This window comes from Pygoscelis adeliae, unplaced genomic scaffold (assembly GCF_000699105.1).
Source record: "Pygoscelis adeliae isolate BGI_AS28 unplaced genomic scaffold, ASM69910v1 Scaffold317, whole genome shotgun sequence".
Lineage (NCBI taxonomy): Eukaryota > Metazoa > Chordata > Aves > Sphenisciformes > Spheniscidae > Pygoscelis > Pygoscelis adeliae.
In genome coordinates, this window is record NW_008825155.1 from 515,889 (window position 1) to 533,885 (window position 17,997).

At 43.9% G+C, this 17,997-nt stretch overlaps 1 protein-coding gene across 1 annotated transcript in view; it reads right to left on the reverse strand.

Annotated features, from left to right (window-relative positions):
- The window catches only part of SH3PXD2A (SH3 and PX domains 2A), a 220,389-nt gene that overhangs the window by 10,243 nt on the left and 192,149 nt on the right, over positions 1-17,997 (reverse strand). Inside the window, 3 exon segments of the mRNA XM_009328440.1 lie at positions 1-129; positions 5,696-5,813; positions 17,821-17,904. The exon segment at positions 1-129 is cut by the window's left edge and continues 10 nt beyond it. Coding sequence (XP_009326715.1) covers positions 1-129; positions 5,696-5,813; positions 17,821-17,904 — 331 coding nt within the window.

Sequence of the window (17,997 nt, forward strand, 5' to 3'; positions counted from 1 at the left end):
AGGTTACTGATCTCCATGATGTTTCCTATGATTTCCACTGGCCCAGTTAAGTTCTTTTTCCTAGACGGAAGATCATCTTTAGCCTTCTTCAGATACGAAGCTGGGGCCCAGCCCTCTTTGCCTAGATACCTGCAGATGCAAAAGGAAACATCATCACATCAAACACAGCCTTCTCACGCATTTCAGGTGTAATAACTAAGGTAAGAGTGATGGATGATAACATAAAACAAAATGTGCACTTCTTGGATAGCTTTTGTGGTCTTTATTAATTTATTACCTATTGATTAAACATCTCAGTCAGTTGAGCTAGCAGTGAACTTGTGGACTGCTGTTAAAAGCCATGATCCTAAGGAAGGATCTGAGTCTCTCTGAGTAAGAAATACAGTTACTCACAAGGCAAAGGGCTTCACCAGTTTGTTTTATGCCACGCTTAGACAGTATTAGGCAAACTCAATATTTTCCCATACAGCAAAAAAGCAAACCAGCAAGTAAAATATTTTAATAGTTTTAATACTTCCTAGTAGCAACTCAAAATGAAAAAGGGCTAAAATAAGGGTGTACAGAGCCCAGTACAGAGCCTCTGCATCTGCAGTTTATAAGGCCCTTGTGCAAGCCTCCCCCCTTGCAGTTATAAGAAACACTGCTCCTCCTCCCATAATTTCCAGTCCTGTAGGATCAGCTTCTCTTATGGAGAATATGGAACTCAAACTACTGCAGTTTCTCCTAGCACTGCAAGGTCGAGAAACAAATTGACTAAGGAAAAATGGCTTTGATGGAGACTTATTTTCCTGAACAAGCTCGGGGCTATTTGAAGAAATAAACTGGGAAATCTGAACAGACACCTGAATCCAGCATGTGTTCCCGGAGCACCAGCCTGAGCTGCTCACACTACACTTCAAACTGAAATAATTTTTCCACAACTGGGCTTTTGGGAAGATGGTTTTTCTAACTCCTGCCATTCCTAACACCTCAGCAGGGATTTCAGATTACAATCAGACTCCAGGGAGGACCACGTGGATGAACTCTGCTTTCCCTAATGAAACCCTAACTTGCTACAGAGTGAGTCACTGAAAACCTTTTTGCTTTTATCTCTCAAGATACCCAAAGCAGGCGCTTGAACTGTAAGTGGGAAAGCAGGCACCATTAAAATCCTGGTGCTCAGGAAATCTGCAGGAAATATAAAGGTTAAGACAGTAGGACTCTAAGGCTCTTTAATGAAAATGGAGACTCATTAGACAGCAGAGAAAGGGGTGGCGGGGGGTGGGGAATATCAGCAAATCATTCCCTGGCAGATGAGCAACTTTGTCAATCCAGCACTTGGATTCTGAGGTTTGTGGTGAGATTTCCACACCAGGGCACACCCTAAACTCATTCACCACATCCAGACACTCAAGAGTGGCATTGGGACCTTAAGGGGAGAACAGGAAAATGCAGTATAGGTTTGCTTCCCTAGACTTCTTCATTAGTCTTCTGGTACAAAAGCAAACAAAATTGCTGTACTTCTAGCAATGACCACAAGGACCTCTCTGCCCAAACTCTTGCCTTTTTCTCCCCTCCCATCTAGATCAGCCAGTACACTAGAGATGCTGCTTCTCCCTGCATTCATGCCTTCTGTCACACATGAAGGCAAAGATACGGGATCTCCCCTGCTCACAGTTTAGCGACAAGTTTTTCCAAAGATTCTGGTGTCAAAGGAAAGCATCCCAACAGCTCTGAGCTTTGTTTGCCACATGGAGACTAACACGAAGTAGCAAAATGGTAATGACTTTATTTGACTTCCAGATACACAGCATCCAGCCATTGATGCTATGTCAAGATGCAATTTGGATCTATTCAATCCTGTCCCCTTTGAGGCTTTTCTGATAAGCCTCAAACCAAGCCAAAAAATGAAAAGAAAAAAAGGCCTCAGTATGTGCCACGTCCCCTGTTGTGGCAAGGCATCTCTCAGTGCCACCTTCCAGCCCTGAAGACTTTTGGCTTCATGCCCTTTTGCAGTAGATGGCCCTTTTGCAGAGCTACTGACCAATGCCTTCTACTGCCTGTGCATCAGGGAAGTTTTTTTAAAGGACATTTATAACTTTACACGATCTGGAGATGTAAAGGTTTTCGTCTGTGAGAAAGCCACATTGGCCAATGCACTGAGCACTCCAGTTCCAAAGGTTACTTTCAACAGAGCTTGATTGTGCAAAATCAGCAAGAAAAAACAGTTTACATCCATCTTAGTTTGTGGGAGACTTAACATGTTTAAGATCAGAAAGGCAGCCACAGGCAGGTTCTGTACTGGCTCGTTAGTTCTCCTGCCAACTGTATGTATTTGGATCAGCCCATTAACCCGCTGCTTCAGACACCTCTGATCTCACATAGTTTCTCCCAATGAATAGTAGCAGCAATAGCTGGACAGTTAATAACTCTGGGTAACATACCCTCAGCAGAGGGGCTGTTGCCGGTTATTTCCTCCTGTGAGTTAGTAAATTCAACCTGAAGTTAATGCCGAGTAGTAGTTGCCAGCAACTGCCAGTTTATTTGTGCAACGTAAGTAGCTTTTATTTGTGATGTAAGTCAAATAGGCTTACGTTTTTCACCTTAGTCCTTAAATTTGGTAATCTCAAAGCCCTTTGCAAACATCACCTTAGAAGCCTACCTGATGTCCCCATTTTATAGGTGAAAACTAAGGCAACTGCTAATCAGCTTCAGAGAAGTCCCGAACCGGTAACGATCTTAATTTCACATCCAAGAGTTGAATCACAAGTATCCTTCCTTCATTTATATTCACAACCTACTGGAGACATTTCAAACCCCCATCCTAGATTCCTCCTCATTTCAGTGCTGCTAACACCTCCCCACTGAACTTCATTCACATGGGCTGAGGCTCAGAATGACTTACAAAATGAAGATGCAGGCAAATAACAAAAGCTTTACTTAGCATACTGCTACTTACTTGGCCTGCAATCCACTTGGGCACCATGAGATTACCTCCAAGTGACAGTAATTGATACAAAGTAAGATCTAAATAACGGATGCTAATGCCAGCTATGATCATACCGGGAAGCACACAGATCCAATGAACTCAGTAGAACAGTAAGAAGGATCCCAAGTCAGAGCCTTTCTTTCATTTGTCCAGAGTCCCAATGATTTTTTTTTTTAAAAAAAGTCATAATGCACACAGGGCAAAATAAAGGAAGACACCAATATTGCCTCTAGGTTCTACAGCATTGAATTGGAGGGTCGCAGAACTAGGTGCAGTGATTTGGTTCCTCGGTGATTCCAAAACCCTCCCTGTTTATATTACATGAAGGAAAAAATGGATTCAAACCATAGGAATGCTAAAAAGAGTCAGAAGTGCCTCCGTGAGTCTGAGAGTCACATCTGCTTTCCAGCTCCAGAGCACTGGAATTACTCCAGAGGGAAGCAAACTAGGGGGAGGAAAAAAAAAAAGAAAAGAAAAAAAGAAAAAAAAGAAAAAGAAGGACAGGAAATGAGGATCAGCACATGGCCAGGAATTTGGGGAAATTATATATTTAAGGTGGAACAAGCTAATGTCTTTAAGGTGGATTCCACTTGCAAGCTGCTGGATTTGTTTTTATTTCTGAATAAACATTGATGTGTGTGTTCAGTCTCTGTTACCCAGCCCAGCAGACAACAAGGCAGCAGGATTCAAATGCAGTCTCCTGCTGCTCCCTCTCCCCTCACACTCACTGCAGGAGAAGGAGTTGCTCCTTTTAAGGCACTCAATACTCAGAAAACATACTTCTGCAGAAGAGGAATCCTTTTCTGAGTGGTACCTAACAGCATTCAGAGTAGTTTAAGTCTAATAAACAGCACAAGAAGTTGGAGATCAGCTACCCAGGCTGCAAAGGATCAGCTTGCAGGGATGGATCACCACATCAGCATTTCCAAGTGTTGCCCATGGGGAAAAAAAAACCCTGTTTCTAAGAGCAGTTTAATCCTCCAGCAAGACTGCAGCATAGTGTTCCAGAGCAGCAGAGAGGATAATGGCTGACACGCAACATGCTTGTCACACACATATGGGGAGCACCTACCCCACCTTTCAACAAGAGGGGCTGCTCAACTCAAAATGCCTCTTACAAAAAAGCCAGGGACATGCTGCATTCCCCAACTACCATGGGGTTGGCTGAGGCATCCACTGTCCTTCCAGCAGATCACCATGAAGGAGCCATTTAAGCCACTGCAAGTGTCACTGTCCACCAGAATGCACTTCTGCTATATAGAAAAATGTGTGTTTTGGGTTAGCCCAAAGGAGCATGTGAGGAAAAGAGGAAAAAAAAAAAAGAAATTCTGCTTATTGTAGAACTGTTAAATTGGCAAAGGGGAACCTACAGTAGTAATAAGGCTGTATTTCAGAAGAATACCAAAATAAACTAAAAATGTCTCGCAATGTTTCTCCCCTCAGAAAACCTATGTGCTCTTGATTCCTTTATCTGCAACTTTGGATTCCACTTCTGTGAATGATTAAAGGAGAAAAAAATGTGACCTGACCAAACCCAGGCATTTTTGAGTTCCTCCTATCTAGAGTGCCTTCCTGGCTCCACTGCTATCTTTATTAGTTTAGTCCCTCTATGGGAGCATTAGATAGAAGAAAAAAAAAGTTTTCTAAGTAAGGGACATTAAGAACAACAACAACATTGCTTCAGTCAGCATTTTCATAGTCCTCATTCATAGCCGATAAATCAAGCAGAATTCAAACAAAAGCAAGTTATGGCTTGGGGAGGGAAAGGGGAAAAAAAATAATCACTATAATTACAAGCTGAATGGAAAAAGATGACTAGATGAGATGTTTTGCACTGCCCGAGAGATAAACCTCTGTTTTTAAGCTACCTGTTGTATGACATCTTGTTTAAAGACAGGGGATGTCACAGCACTGCCGGATTCACGCACAGCTACAAAACAAGGGGCAGAATCATGAAAGAGCACTAAAACCTAAGTGCTGCGTGAGCCTAGATGGAGAAAGCTCTCATTAAACAGTCATCCTGACACCTTATATCACTGTCTGAGACATACCTAACCTACATTCTCTCCATAAACATTTAAAAAAAGGGATTCTTAAGTCACAAGTCTCCTCTATGACTGCTGTTTCAAACACAAAGTTTGATACACAATGATAACTTCGCCTGCCCTTGGAACCCAGTCCCTTTACATTAGGAATATCTCATGTGGACAGGCAGAAATCAGGCAAATTAGTTGAAACCATCAGTAAGCTTGGAAAAGGGCTACAGCCAGCAAACTGATCTCTCGTATCCCTGAAAATAGCACTACCTGCCCCAAAAAGCTCAAGAGATCACAATCAGTGTTTCAGCATTGCTATAAATAGATTTAAACATGTTGCAGAGTAACTCTTATACTGGAAACACATGAAAATTACACATAACAGAAAGCCTTGTTAGGTCTCAGAGATCTTAACTCAGATATGGGTTTTTAACTTGAAGGAAGAAAAAAAATCTACAAGTTCAGGAATTTCCCCGCTGGAATGGTCCACAGCTTTTGCAGACACTGTAGTGTTACTTTAATCACCATTGTATAGTCTTAGCCTTTTCTTTATATTTCTTCAAGAGGCATTATGAAAAATTTGGGCTTCGTTGCCCAGCTACAGAATTATTTAAACACTAGCATTAAGTGAATGATCAGAAAAGCTCATTGTCACAGGTTCTGCAGCAATCTGGCTGCATGGCTTCTTTACCTTATGTACCACCATCCTTCCAGGTTCTTTTGGATGACCTCCACGGTGACCCCTTTTTCGAACCCAATCTCATCCTTCCCCTGGCTGGCGTATGGCTGGATAGTGACATATTTCTCTTCTAGTGAGGGGAGAAAAGGCAACATCAGTTAGGGTCAGAATTAGTCCAGCTGTTTTTCTGTTCTGCTTGCTTTTAAACTGTTATGCAGTGATTACGTGGAGCCATTACAAAAGGCGGAGCCCTGCTCAGGGGCCCACTGATTATTTATGCTGACGACATGATAGATAATCAGCCCCTTGCCACTACTCTGCTGCTGATAATCACAAAGTGTTTCCATGCCAATAATGACACAAAGTCCCCAGAGAGCTTCCCCCCTTCTTCCCGCCCCCTCTCCCCCCACCCCCCCAAGTTCCTCGAGCGGGTAAGGGAGAGGATTTGAAGCTGGACTTAACTCCCATACTGTAACTTGACAGAATCAACCCGGCTGCCAAATCAGCCAAGCGTCACCGCAGGAGCTCCAGCCAGTTGGCTCTTTTGAACACACACATGGCTGCACAAAGCATTGTGTTACTGAAACCCGAGCCCTGCATCCCGAGAGGGACCGATGCTCCCCAACTCGGAGGAGCTGGCCCATCACGCTGCTCTCCTTGCACCTCTCAGTGTGGGTCTACAGCAATGAGCTTGAAACAGCATTAAAAAAAAGCGACAAAAGAATGTAAGGGTTTTGCATTTGACAGGAGACCATACAGCATCTTGCATTTATGAGTTGTGAAGTGTTTTGCAAACCTACTTTTGCTAGACCTCACTCCAGAGAAATACACAGGTGGCAGTGGAAAAGGAGGGCCAGAACTTAAGACACATACTTCAAAAGCACAGGCTACATATCAAGTATGGTGTTTGAGCCAAAAACTTAGCATCCCTATTCATCTCCATCAGTTATCCCCTTCCTGTCCGGGCAGAGGTGAGCAGACTTGCTGAGAGCAAGCCAATGAGCAGAGCAGAACAGACACTTTCTCAGCATCTTCCTCCACCCACCAGGAGTCATTTACTGTAGCATCTCCATCACACTCAAGGTCAACCTTTTCCTCTGTTAGCTTAAAAAAAGTTACAACTGGCATTGAAAACGTGAACTACCAGCCTTGCTCTGCAGCGGCGGACGCAGAAAGCGTTACCAAACCCCTCTCCTGAACCCAAGCTACAGTGCATGTAACAGCATATGTTTCTGTAGCTAGATCAAAAAGCAGGCAATAAAGCGCACCCCAACTGGCCTTCCTAGCACTTTCTACTGGCAGTCACAACAAGGCACAGCCAGGAACAAATAGAGGGTTGTCAGTGCACAGGTACGGGCAGGAAATTAAGTGAATCCAGAGCCCCTGGATCTGCAGTTTGATCACTACAAAACAAAGGAGTTACGAAAAGGTTGCAGCAGCTTGAGGAAAACACTCTTTTGGAGAGAGTGAAGCAGACCCAACCATCTGTTTGGTTTTGTGGCTCAACTGCATTTTGTTGCTGGGCAAAGCATGGAAGCTTTAAAGAAAAAAAAAAACCTTACTGAGACAAAGTAAGAAATAATACCTCATAAAGGGGGAAAAAAATGTTGGCAGAGCATCTGATGGCAGAAAATTTAGCAAAGCTACATCTCTGAAGTCAACTTCCCTCAACGGGTCACATTTGGATCCTTCTAATTCTGATGGGGTAAAACCTGTCAAAACCTTTGCCTCCAAGAAGAAAATACTCTCTTCTGCTCTCCCCTTGGAGGGCTGCTTTAGCTGTTTTATCACTGGTAAGGAACTCCAGCTAGTTTGTTATCAGCACCATCAGGATATGATACCTTCCCCACAGAAATATTCTACTACAAGATGGGGCCTGATGAATGAAACCCGACTAATGAAACCTGGCTTCAGAGTCACAGGACAGTTTTCCTAGCTGGGTTTCTGCTCTGCACAGTAAAGGCGGACTCATTTTTCCTCTATTTCAAGTGACTGCTGCTGAAGGAGTTACATGCCCAGTTTCCACTGCATGCAAAGCCCCAAGCACTAAACTGAACTGCAGAAGATCCCTGGGCAGCTAGCTCTTGTCCCTGAGAGGAGAGGGCCAAGGGAAAGTTTGGGTGTGCAGAGCTGCAGCACTGTCCATATACACATTGCTTCAGACACTTCCAGTGATGTTTCTAGGACAGTAATAAAGAACTAAGCCACATGTTTGCTGCACACTGGAAAAAGGCCCTGCTTTGTCTCTCCCCCATACCAAAGCAGCTTTATAACCCAGGCTATCAGAGTTCACCCTTGCCACTACAGCTGCAACAGTAGTTTCTCTGTTTATCTTATTTTTCCTCCACATAAACAGCAGTCCCTGCTGCAGCTAAAGCCAGCAATTCAGCTCCTCTTGCTGGGCAGTGTGGTCTCACTCTTCAGGGATGTGACCTCCCTCCTTCTGCAGAGGACAGGGTAGGAGCCCACGAGTGAGGTGCTCACTCCTGGATTTCAACACAGACTTCCAAACTCCTGCTCCAGCAGGACTTCTCCTGTGTGAGAAATTGAGACGGTGGTCACCCATCAACCCCAACAGCATTTTGGAGTCTGATCATTCAAGGGAAATCAAAGCTTGGGGTGAGGGTCCTTTGCAAACTAGAACCCAAGCATGAGATCCCTTCCTCCCCCATGCAAACCCACTCTCTCCATTCCAAGTATAGATGAGTGGCTTGCCAGGGAAAAGGACAACAGATCCATGCAAGCTACTACAATAGCCAGCAACTGCTGCAAACACAACTTCTGGGCCTGCAGCCATGCATGTGGGCACACATCACTGCTCTACCTGTTGATTACCACCTTCCTCCCAGCCACCGACTCCTGGACTTCCCTTCCAGTTAGTTTCAAGGTAAGGCAGAAGAACAGAGATATCCTCCAACTCCTCTCATTCTGGCTGAAAGAGGCCAGGAAGGACTGACCATGCTGCTGAGGTGGCACATTGAAAAAACAGGTGCCAGCTGGATGGAGAAGCCGCATCCTCAGCTGAGTGCGCTTCAGCCTCTTTCCTGAGCTTTACACCATTGCTCAGGTTTACTGAAGAGAGAGACTGATCTTGAGCAGCACTCTGCCCCCAGTACTGAGATTACTGCTTTGCGTGTTGCTGCTCTCACCTTGCTGCCTTGCACACACCACACTCGATACCACCCATCAGTGGCTCTGAATGACCAGAGACACTGGCCAGCTCTAGAAACTGAAACACTGAGTTGCTAAGGATGGAGCCCCATCAAAGTACTGTGACACTGGGATGCACAGGTGAGACTGGTGGGCTTTTCTGAGCTGCCACTGTCTTAGCCTGCCCATGAGCACCTCTGTTGCTTAGATCTTCAGTCTTGTGGCTTTCAACTCAAGACTACCTCTCTTTGAGAGGAGAGCTTTCAGGCGATTCCTCCCTACACAGAGGGAGGGGAAAAAGAGACTGAACGAAAGTAGGAAGGGAAGAGAGGAAAAAAAGTTCTTCCATGAAGCAAGACAACCAAAACGGTGTTAAAAATTCACTTAGAAAAGAGGGTCCTACAGTGTTTTTGTTTAGCAGTTCTATTTTTAAGCCTACAGATCAAAACCAGGAAGCCACCATTACAATTTTGCCTTGCAAAGTGCTTTCACAGCAAAAATTACAGCCATTTCCAAGATTACACACATTTGGCTTCTTTCAGTGGTGCAGGGGATACCACAAATATACATGAGGTTTGTAACTTAAACGGTATTCTGGAGATATGGGCCCCCTTGCAACCAAAGAGTAATTCTGTTTTGCTTCTCAAAGACTATCTCTAGCCAGTGGATGTTTTGTATAAATCAAGATTTGCTGAAGGCAGCAGTGGAGCTTTCAGTAGATGTGTCACTTAAGAGGATTGATGTAGCATTCAATATATCAGATTACTATTCAAGATTTCAGAGATGACATTTGACACTTCATGAATGATACATAAAGTTACTGGAAAGACTTAGCACAGATGACAAAGCTGAAATATCATGCTAGTTTCATTCAGATACTATGACTGGCAATGGTATAAAACACAAGTCAGTGAACCATCCCAGACCTACCAAAGTTGTATGCTCAGATCTACAGAGAATACGAAAGTGTTTAATTTTCATTCATTAAGTTTTGACTTAACAATTACCAGCAAAAAAATGCAAACAAAAGTATAATTTGTATTCCCCAGCTGCAGCTTCCATTACATCAACTTCACCATTAAGGTCAAGTGGGCAGAATAACCTTCACTACATGCTACAAAGCATACATCAGCTAAAAGGCTGCACTTTGGAAATAATGGGATGAGAATTCTACTCCCCTTGAAGATCTGCTGAAAAATGGCATAAAGGCACCTCTGTTCTTAATGTGTGACACCCAGAGATCTGTTAATAGCTCGATTAGCCAACTTCACTTACATTACTTCTAATTTGCAGGTCAAAGATACCTTCCCCAGCTGAACTGAAAGAGGTACCTTTACTGGAAATTCAGCTGCACTAGTAAATCTGAACAAGGCATGCATGAAGAAACAAAGCCTGTTTGGCAAAGAGCTATGATACAAGTCTGTCACATCATGCATTAATCAACTGCAACCCACTTAGCTTGGAAGGAAAGGATTAGTATGTGTCATTCTGCCCCCTCCCTGGACACAGACACTATTTAAAACATGCACAACAAGGATTTCTGTACTGTTTGGACTACCCAACTCATAACACCCACTTGTAGCTGTGCTCTGCCCAGCCCTCCCAGACACCCTGGCAGCCCGGTGCTCAGTCCACTAGTTATTCCAAAACCTCACTTCCCTATCAATCTTTCTCCTCCTTCCTTTTCTCCTCCCCGAAGAACAGCAGGCTTCCCTAACTCTGGTTCTACCTAAAGTCTCCTGAAGAAAGGCAGTACAGGCTTGGGGCCAAAATAGAGACAGATCCTGGTGGATCACTGGGAAAAAAGTGTGGACCGCAGAGGACAGTTCCCATGTCCTTGTAACAGCCCACAATACTACAGAGAGGGCTTTTTCTAGCAACTGAGATTTCCCCCCAGCAAGCATAGCAGAGGTTGCTGCAGTCCAGCTGAGAGTTGTGCATATATACAGGACAAGGCATTTGAGCTGCACAATGCCCTGCATTACAGCTATGTATAGTATGTGGTTTGTACAGACATATGCAACCATGCTATTTTCAGCAGACCTGGTACAAGGAAGCCAGATGTATTTGAGAGTTATGGGTCACTCTTTCACAAGCCACAGACATCTAATGCCCTTCCACAACTGTTAGGAGAAAAAAAAGCCAAACCATCAAACACAACCATTTTGCATCCCCTCCAGCAACATAATAGGGCTCTGCCAAGCTGAGCCTTTCCTATACACAAATAGCCATAGCTTTAAAACTAAAAACCTGCTTTAAAAACACAGTTTATGAATGAATGCATAGTGCTGCAGCAGCTGAGACCGTTACCTTCTCCTTTCTTTGTCCTGCCTCGAACCCGCCACCTCTCCTTGCAGAGTTCATGACCCTGCTGTGAGATGGACTTGAAGCCAACCTGACCAAGGAAAAGTTAGTATGACCCTAAGTCTGGTTTGGTTCATCGCAGATCTGCATGACCATAAAGGAGAAGGGAAGATGGTGGGGAAGGTGAGACTGGTTCTTTTAGTGGTGGCACCACAAGCTCTGTGTAAAACTTCTCTGTACTAAGCCAGGCCAGTTTCAATGCAGCTTCACTTAATTTTGAGGACAAAGGCCTAATCCTGAGACTGCTGGAAGCAGAGTCAAGGCAACCCATATGAAACTTGATCTAAAAGCAGGCTAGAATAATTTAAGAGTGCCCACACATCTTCTCTCACCTATTTTAAGATGCAGCTTAATAAAGTGCAACTTTTTGCATAAATAGGATTTATAATACAGCTCTTAAACTATCATGTGATTTACAGCAGACCAAGATGACCTGTAGGCACCCTGGCAATGCTCATCGAGTAGTAAAATGTCACCTTTGCAGCCACAGTGCAGTGAAATATTTCTTCCATCTCACCCAGCCTGTTCAATGGCTATGATACAACGTCCTGGTTGCAGAAAAACTAGGGATGTTACATTTAACTTGTTAAAAGTTTAGGAGGACTTAATGCCAATGACATTTATTTTTGGATAATGGCAGACCATGACAACAGCGCTTTGTGTTTTTTCCTTTTGAGTAGGATAATAGCTTGTAATTAAAGCGTCAGCAGACATGTCCATCCCATCACACTCCCTTTAATAAGCATATACCCAAATAGGCTTTTTTTTGTTTCACCTGCTGTATTTCTGTCTACTAGTAAAAGGGGAACCTCAACAAATTTTTAGGCATTGGGCATGGCATTTTCCATTATCAGGTGACCTGCTGAGACATATCTTCCACAGGAAAAACCTCAAAACAGCTAAGATGAAGCTCCATCCTTTCCTGAAAAAACTGTACCTAGTTGTCTGACAGAGCAAGACACTGAACTTGAGAGCCTGTGAGGCTCCTCCAATCCCATCTGTCAAACCAGAATTTTGGATTTTACACATGTGCTTTTGCACACACATACTACACATTAAAGTTATGAGGTGTTTTGAGAAGGCAACTTGGTCCCTCCTCTGGCTGTCTGGATTTATACTTACTGTCAGGTCAAGGAAAGCAGACCTACAGTTTTACTGCTCGAGTTGTAATGTAGAGCTTCAGTAGCACTTTCCAAATCTTCCTTATTCAATCTCCCCGATTCCCTTGGCACTGCTTATTTCGGATTCCTCCTAGTCTATCACCAAGGTAACAGTTCCTTTCCCCAACATCTTCAAAATCCTCTATCACTGCTGCTCCTCACCGCTAGAGCCCTGATCTGGCCCTTCAACCTCTTTTGCACAGCCACTACAGCCACCTCCTGCCTCCTTTGTTCCCTTCCCGGCCTTTCAGCACACTGCTCTTACCCAAGGCTCTTGGCATAGCAGCACTCTGGTACTTCAGCCAGACTGCTACCCAGTGTACACCCAATTCAGTTGTCCCATCTTGAATTTTCAAGCCTGTGTGCTGTGCCTTGCTTTAGTATCCTACTACATACTCTCACATGTTCTGCTCCCTTTGGATTTCCCACTCCTCCAAATCCTTTCATCTTTTCCCACTCAGCCCCATGCCTTTCTTATGATGCCTCATCAACCTGCCTTCTCTGTGGTATCAAATAACCTGAAACTCTCAAATCCTTCCTAAAATAAGCCCTACCTACTCTGACTTCCTGCCTTGGCAAACAAGCTTAGTTTTAGTCCTTCTCTAAAAGCTTTTAAAAATACCAAATAAATATCACTTTCCACTGTGAAAAACCTTTTGGTTGTAATAAGATGCATGCCAAATTGCCACTTGCCCAGGCTCCTTTGGTGCGCAGATCTCGTTCTCTTTGTTTAGGCTGTAAACTATTTGGGACAGGAACCTTGCCTTTAAGCAGCTAAAATACCATGCACATTTCCAGCCCTGCATAATCAGTCTCATCTCTCCCAGGCAAATGGCCAGCGCTCCTAAGTTTCTGCTTCCAAGTTCTAGGCGCCCTGTTTCACATACCTCTCCTTCACCTATATTTTATAAGTTTGCTCTTTTCTGCCTCCATAAATAAGTGTGGAAGTTATCTGCAGCACTTCAGGAGCCAACCAAGTCAGGGAGGAATTTCCTTTGCTCAGCTGGTGTTTGTACGTGCCCCCAACTTTCTGTGACCCCATCCTTGTTTGAAATGCCAGTAGGGGTGGGGATAGGGGGGAACTGGGCTAGAAATTAACCAATTAATGATTTCTCAGCAAAATGCAACAGCCCCAACCCTACATCTTCCAAACCACAGAAGAATTTTTTCTTTCAAAATACTTTCCCCTCAGTCAGCAGTCTGCACTTGCCCTCCCCCACTCCTCCACTCCACCCCCCTTTGTCAGACCTGCTTCTGGAAAAAGTCTCGCTGTTCCAGAAAGTGATGCATTAATTCAACATGGACTTTGTTTTACTTGTCTAAATATTCAGCAGAGAAAATAACTGTCCACAGTTATCAAATGTGTTCATCTGCAGACAGGAGCTCTTCAGCCTTTGTCGTGTCCCCCCCCCCCCCCCTTTTTTTTTTTAAATAACAGAAAAACCTCATGGCAACAGATAGAAAAGAACAGTAATGACATTTCTTCTAAACAGTTCTGTATTGCACATACTCTTTCTTCAACCAGCAAGGGGCAATAAACATTTACTACTTTCCTTGGAGCACAGAGGAAGAAAGAAAAAAAAAAAAAGAAAGAACAAACTAAGTCTGAAGCTGCTCTGTGCTGGTTTGATTTAGCACAGCAAAGCAGCCTCGTGCTGTAAGACAAACATTTCACCAGCATCAAGGACAAGCAGGGAAAAAGAGTGGAAACAAAGGGAGGAGTCCTGTGGGTAATGAAGGGGCTGCCAAAGAGGGGCAAAGCTGCTCTGGTGGGATGCTGGAAAGGGTAAGAGTGCATGAGCACACCAGCCAGGCTGGATTACCAGTACTGATTGAGGGCTCTTTCCACAGCTAGAAAACTGGCTGCAGAATGACCCACCCAGGCTAGGAGATGGGGTTCAAGTTATCAAGACCACTGGGTTACATGGCTGCCTTCCCTCTACACTCCATCCGTCTCTTCCCATCAAGCTCTCTCTCTCCATAAGTTAGGCAAGCAGTAGGAAGACCTATAGTTTTCAAGTTCTAACTTTAACTCTTTCATTGAATAGCTTATTTCTTGTGCTAGCAGCTATTCTTAAATAATAGGCTCATTTGGCAGAAATTCAGCTTGTATGTCACTATATTGTTGATATGAATAACTTTAAAGTACTTTTCTGCATTGTAACAGCTCCAGTTACAAAACCAAAGCAGCAATAACTTTTGTCAAATATCTGGCATATAAAACAGGCACGTAAACCCCCACTTTTCCCAATCAAACTGTAATGGCACAAATGACTTCTCATGAAATTAGCCTGTAAACAATCTTAAGTCCTCTTCCAGGGGAAGTTCCAAATAAATGCATGTGTAGAATTAGCATTTTACTCAGTACAAGAGAACATGAACTCTGCAGCTTGCAGGTCTAAGTGCCAGGACTGAGGAAAAGTACAAACATTCAGGCTTCTCCTCACAATCCATATTTGTATTACTGGAGTTTCATAAAGTATAGACAAAAGTTTAGAAAATGTACCACATTTAAAACCATTTAACATTCTAAAAAAAACCCCAACAACAAGCTCTGCAAGTACGTAAGAAACATAAACCAATGTAATCTCTTAGATCTGGGCACACCACGGACCATTTTAAAGAGAAGTTAAGCAACAAATGTCATCTGTTTCTCTTTGTAAAAACAGACTACAGCTGTTCTCTTGGCAGGTTTTTTTTCAGCTTTAAAAAAGGAGCCCTACCATGATAGTCAATAATTTGTCTTTCATGTTTCTTATTCAGAGATCTGGTAACATTGCTCCCAAATATCTGAAGTTCGGGGATGCTTAGCCTCTTCAAATGGCTTTGGAAAGGGTAGAAATAAATAAGCCATATGTTAACCCCTGATAATTCTCCCCCACGAGGCAGTCTGTAACAGGGAAGCAAACACCCTTCCCTTCTGCACTCAGGCCTTTCCAGCATTTTTAATATCCAAGTCACTTAGAAAATCCTGGCCTTCAGAAACAATGCTTAATCCTTCAGTTGCAGCTTTTAAGCGGTTCTATCATAGACCTAGTCAGCAAAAAGGCTTCTTAGTGGTACCCAAGCATAAATATAAAGGGAAGCATCCTTTACAACTTGCTTTTAAACTCCAGTGAACTGTTGGAGCTAACCCTTCCAACAGCAGGGACTATCTCAAGCAGAATATTGCTGGGTGGGAAGAATTTCAACCGAAATGTTTAATTGAATTTATTTCCAAGAAAGAGGCCAAGTGGGGGAGGGGAAGCTGTTTTGCCTGCATTGAAGAATTCTGGCAACCTCCTATTTGAGCAGCTCTAGTTCTTCTGTGCTTTGGAGCATGGACTTGAAGGTTGGCAGGGGTGTGTGTGTGTACACTTCATGCATTCTGTCATTTCTGTGCAAACCCACCCAAATTTGGCCTTGTTAGAAGTCTTTTGGGCTGGGATGATTAGAAAATGGAAAAAATAACAAAATGGGGAAAGAGGGAGAAAGAATCTCTCCTGACCTCACATAAACTGTGATCTGTTAGAGAGCAGTGGGCCGGACACACAGAGAGACTCATACATTCAACAACCGCAGTTTGGAAGGGGTAGATGTCTGTACAGGCTGCAGCTATGCCAGACACTGTCTCCAACCTGCCCCTCCAAGTACTCAAATCACTGTCTTTACTTCCAATCAGCCTGCTCCTGTAAGAGCTCCCTAACCTACTATGTCAGATGACATTAAACAGCTCATTTTTAGCCAGCCTGGCTAGCTGTGGCTAAAATACATTGGAAAGAGCTTATAGAAGCAGCTCAGCCATGGAGGGTGCCCCAAACCTTGAGATGCTGCAGTTCATGCCAAGTTCAAGTGCTGAGATTTAGTTTGAGATAAAGCACATATTCTCCAGCTCACTCAAAAACCCAGCATTGCTTGGGCCTAATAGGGAAGAAACTGTTATGGAGCAAGAAGTCAGGGATAGAAGAGACTAGGGGAGCCTGTGGTGGGGAAGACTGCCAGGAAAGACACTGTGACAGTGGTCAGAGGGCAGGTCCGGAGAAGATGCACACAGATAGGGGGCATAAGAGTGCAAAAGGGAAAACCTGGGGAATGCAGCTTAGGTTCTTGAGTATTACCAGTCAACTATGCTAAGGGACTGATCACGCAGTCTTAATATTTTTGCTTAAACTAGTAAACAAATTGTTTAGAAAACTGATTCCCAGAAATTCCCCCAGTTAAATTGCCAGGAAGTATCTGGTAGAGTTTGACAATGCAAAATAAGTAGCTCCCAAACTCTTGGGGTACAGAAATAAACACAAGTTCTTTTTCACAAGCCAGCATGTGTGCTTATGGGTTGGGTTTTTTTGGTGCCTTCAAGGTGTATTTGGTGGCTGAGCAGCAAGACCTCGGCTTCTGAGAGTAGTTCCAGTTGCTGCAGGGTCAAGCTACAGTAGGAAGAACACCCCTCTTGTTATTTTGGTTTCCTCAATAATACTTTGAGGCAAAGGTAAAAGGTCACTGAAAAGTTCTATGTGCTTCACACACGAGTCTGCACATAGAACCGCTACCAAATCCAGGCAAAGATAAAGTTGCTACTTTAAAAGTACATTCTCTCCTTAGTAGGAAAAGGCACCTTTTCCTCAACTGGGAAGCTTCTCTTGTGCTTACATTTGGTTCCATCCCCTCAGTAAGGTTGTCTGAAAGTTACAGAGGTGCAAATGGTGCTTCCCCCCACCTCCTTCCTTTTTAAAGTGCAATGAATACTACATCTGAATAATCTTGCAAGAAGGGGAGAAGGGGATAGAAAGGGGTACCTTTACTCTGGGAAAGATGATTCACATGCACTGGAGAAATGCTTGGTTTGGAAGATTCCTCAGACTTTACCCAAACACAGCTTCACAACACAAGGTGTTCCCCCCACCCCACCATGCTCCCTGTCAGACCAGCAAAGCTAAAAAAAAAATACTGCTCCTGGTGGTATTTTAAACACCTAGGACTGACACCAAAAGCTCCCAAAAGTTCTGAAGAAGTCTGTCTTTAGTACCAAGCACTGCTTGCAAGGAAGAGAGGGGACTGAAATTGGCATGAGTCTCATCTTTCCACATCAAGCACTTTTCCAGTGTGCACATCTCTGACCATGGCTTTTTGGCATTCTTCTCATTTTAATAGCCCTGAAAGTATCACTTGTCCTTACTGAGGTAGGAAAGACTGAGTACAAATATGCCCGAAGTTAAAACACAACAGACATGAGCTTCCCCAAGCAGCACAAGGAGTCAGACTGCAGTTACCCTTAGTTATTAGCCTTCAGCTCTTGGGGCACCTAACCCTGGCTCCAAGACACCCTCAAGCTGTCATGTACGAAATCCACATCTGAACTCTGGAACTTCACCCTCTCTCTACCAGAGTGCCGAAGATGCAGACCCCGGCGCGCAACAGCCGAAGCTGCAGCATGGCTTTTGGTGCACCCTTAGGGGCTGGTGCCATAGGAAGCTATTAATTCACCTCGACTCTGCTGCCTGTTGACTATCCCGCCCAGCGTCCATCGCCGGTCCAGGCGTCTCAGGTGAGCCTTGCGTCGCTTAGAAACTAGTTTGGAACATGGACGGAAACAAAAAACCAAACAAACAAAAAAAGAAAAAAATGATGGAAGGGTGAGGAATAAAAACAAAACATGGCACT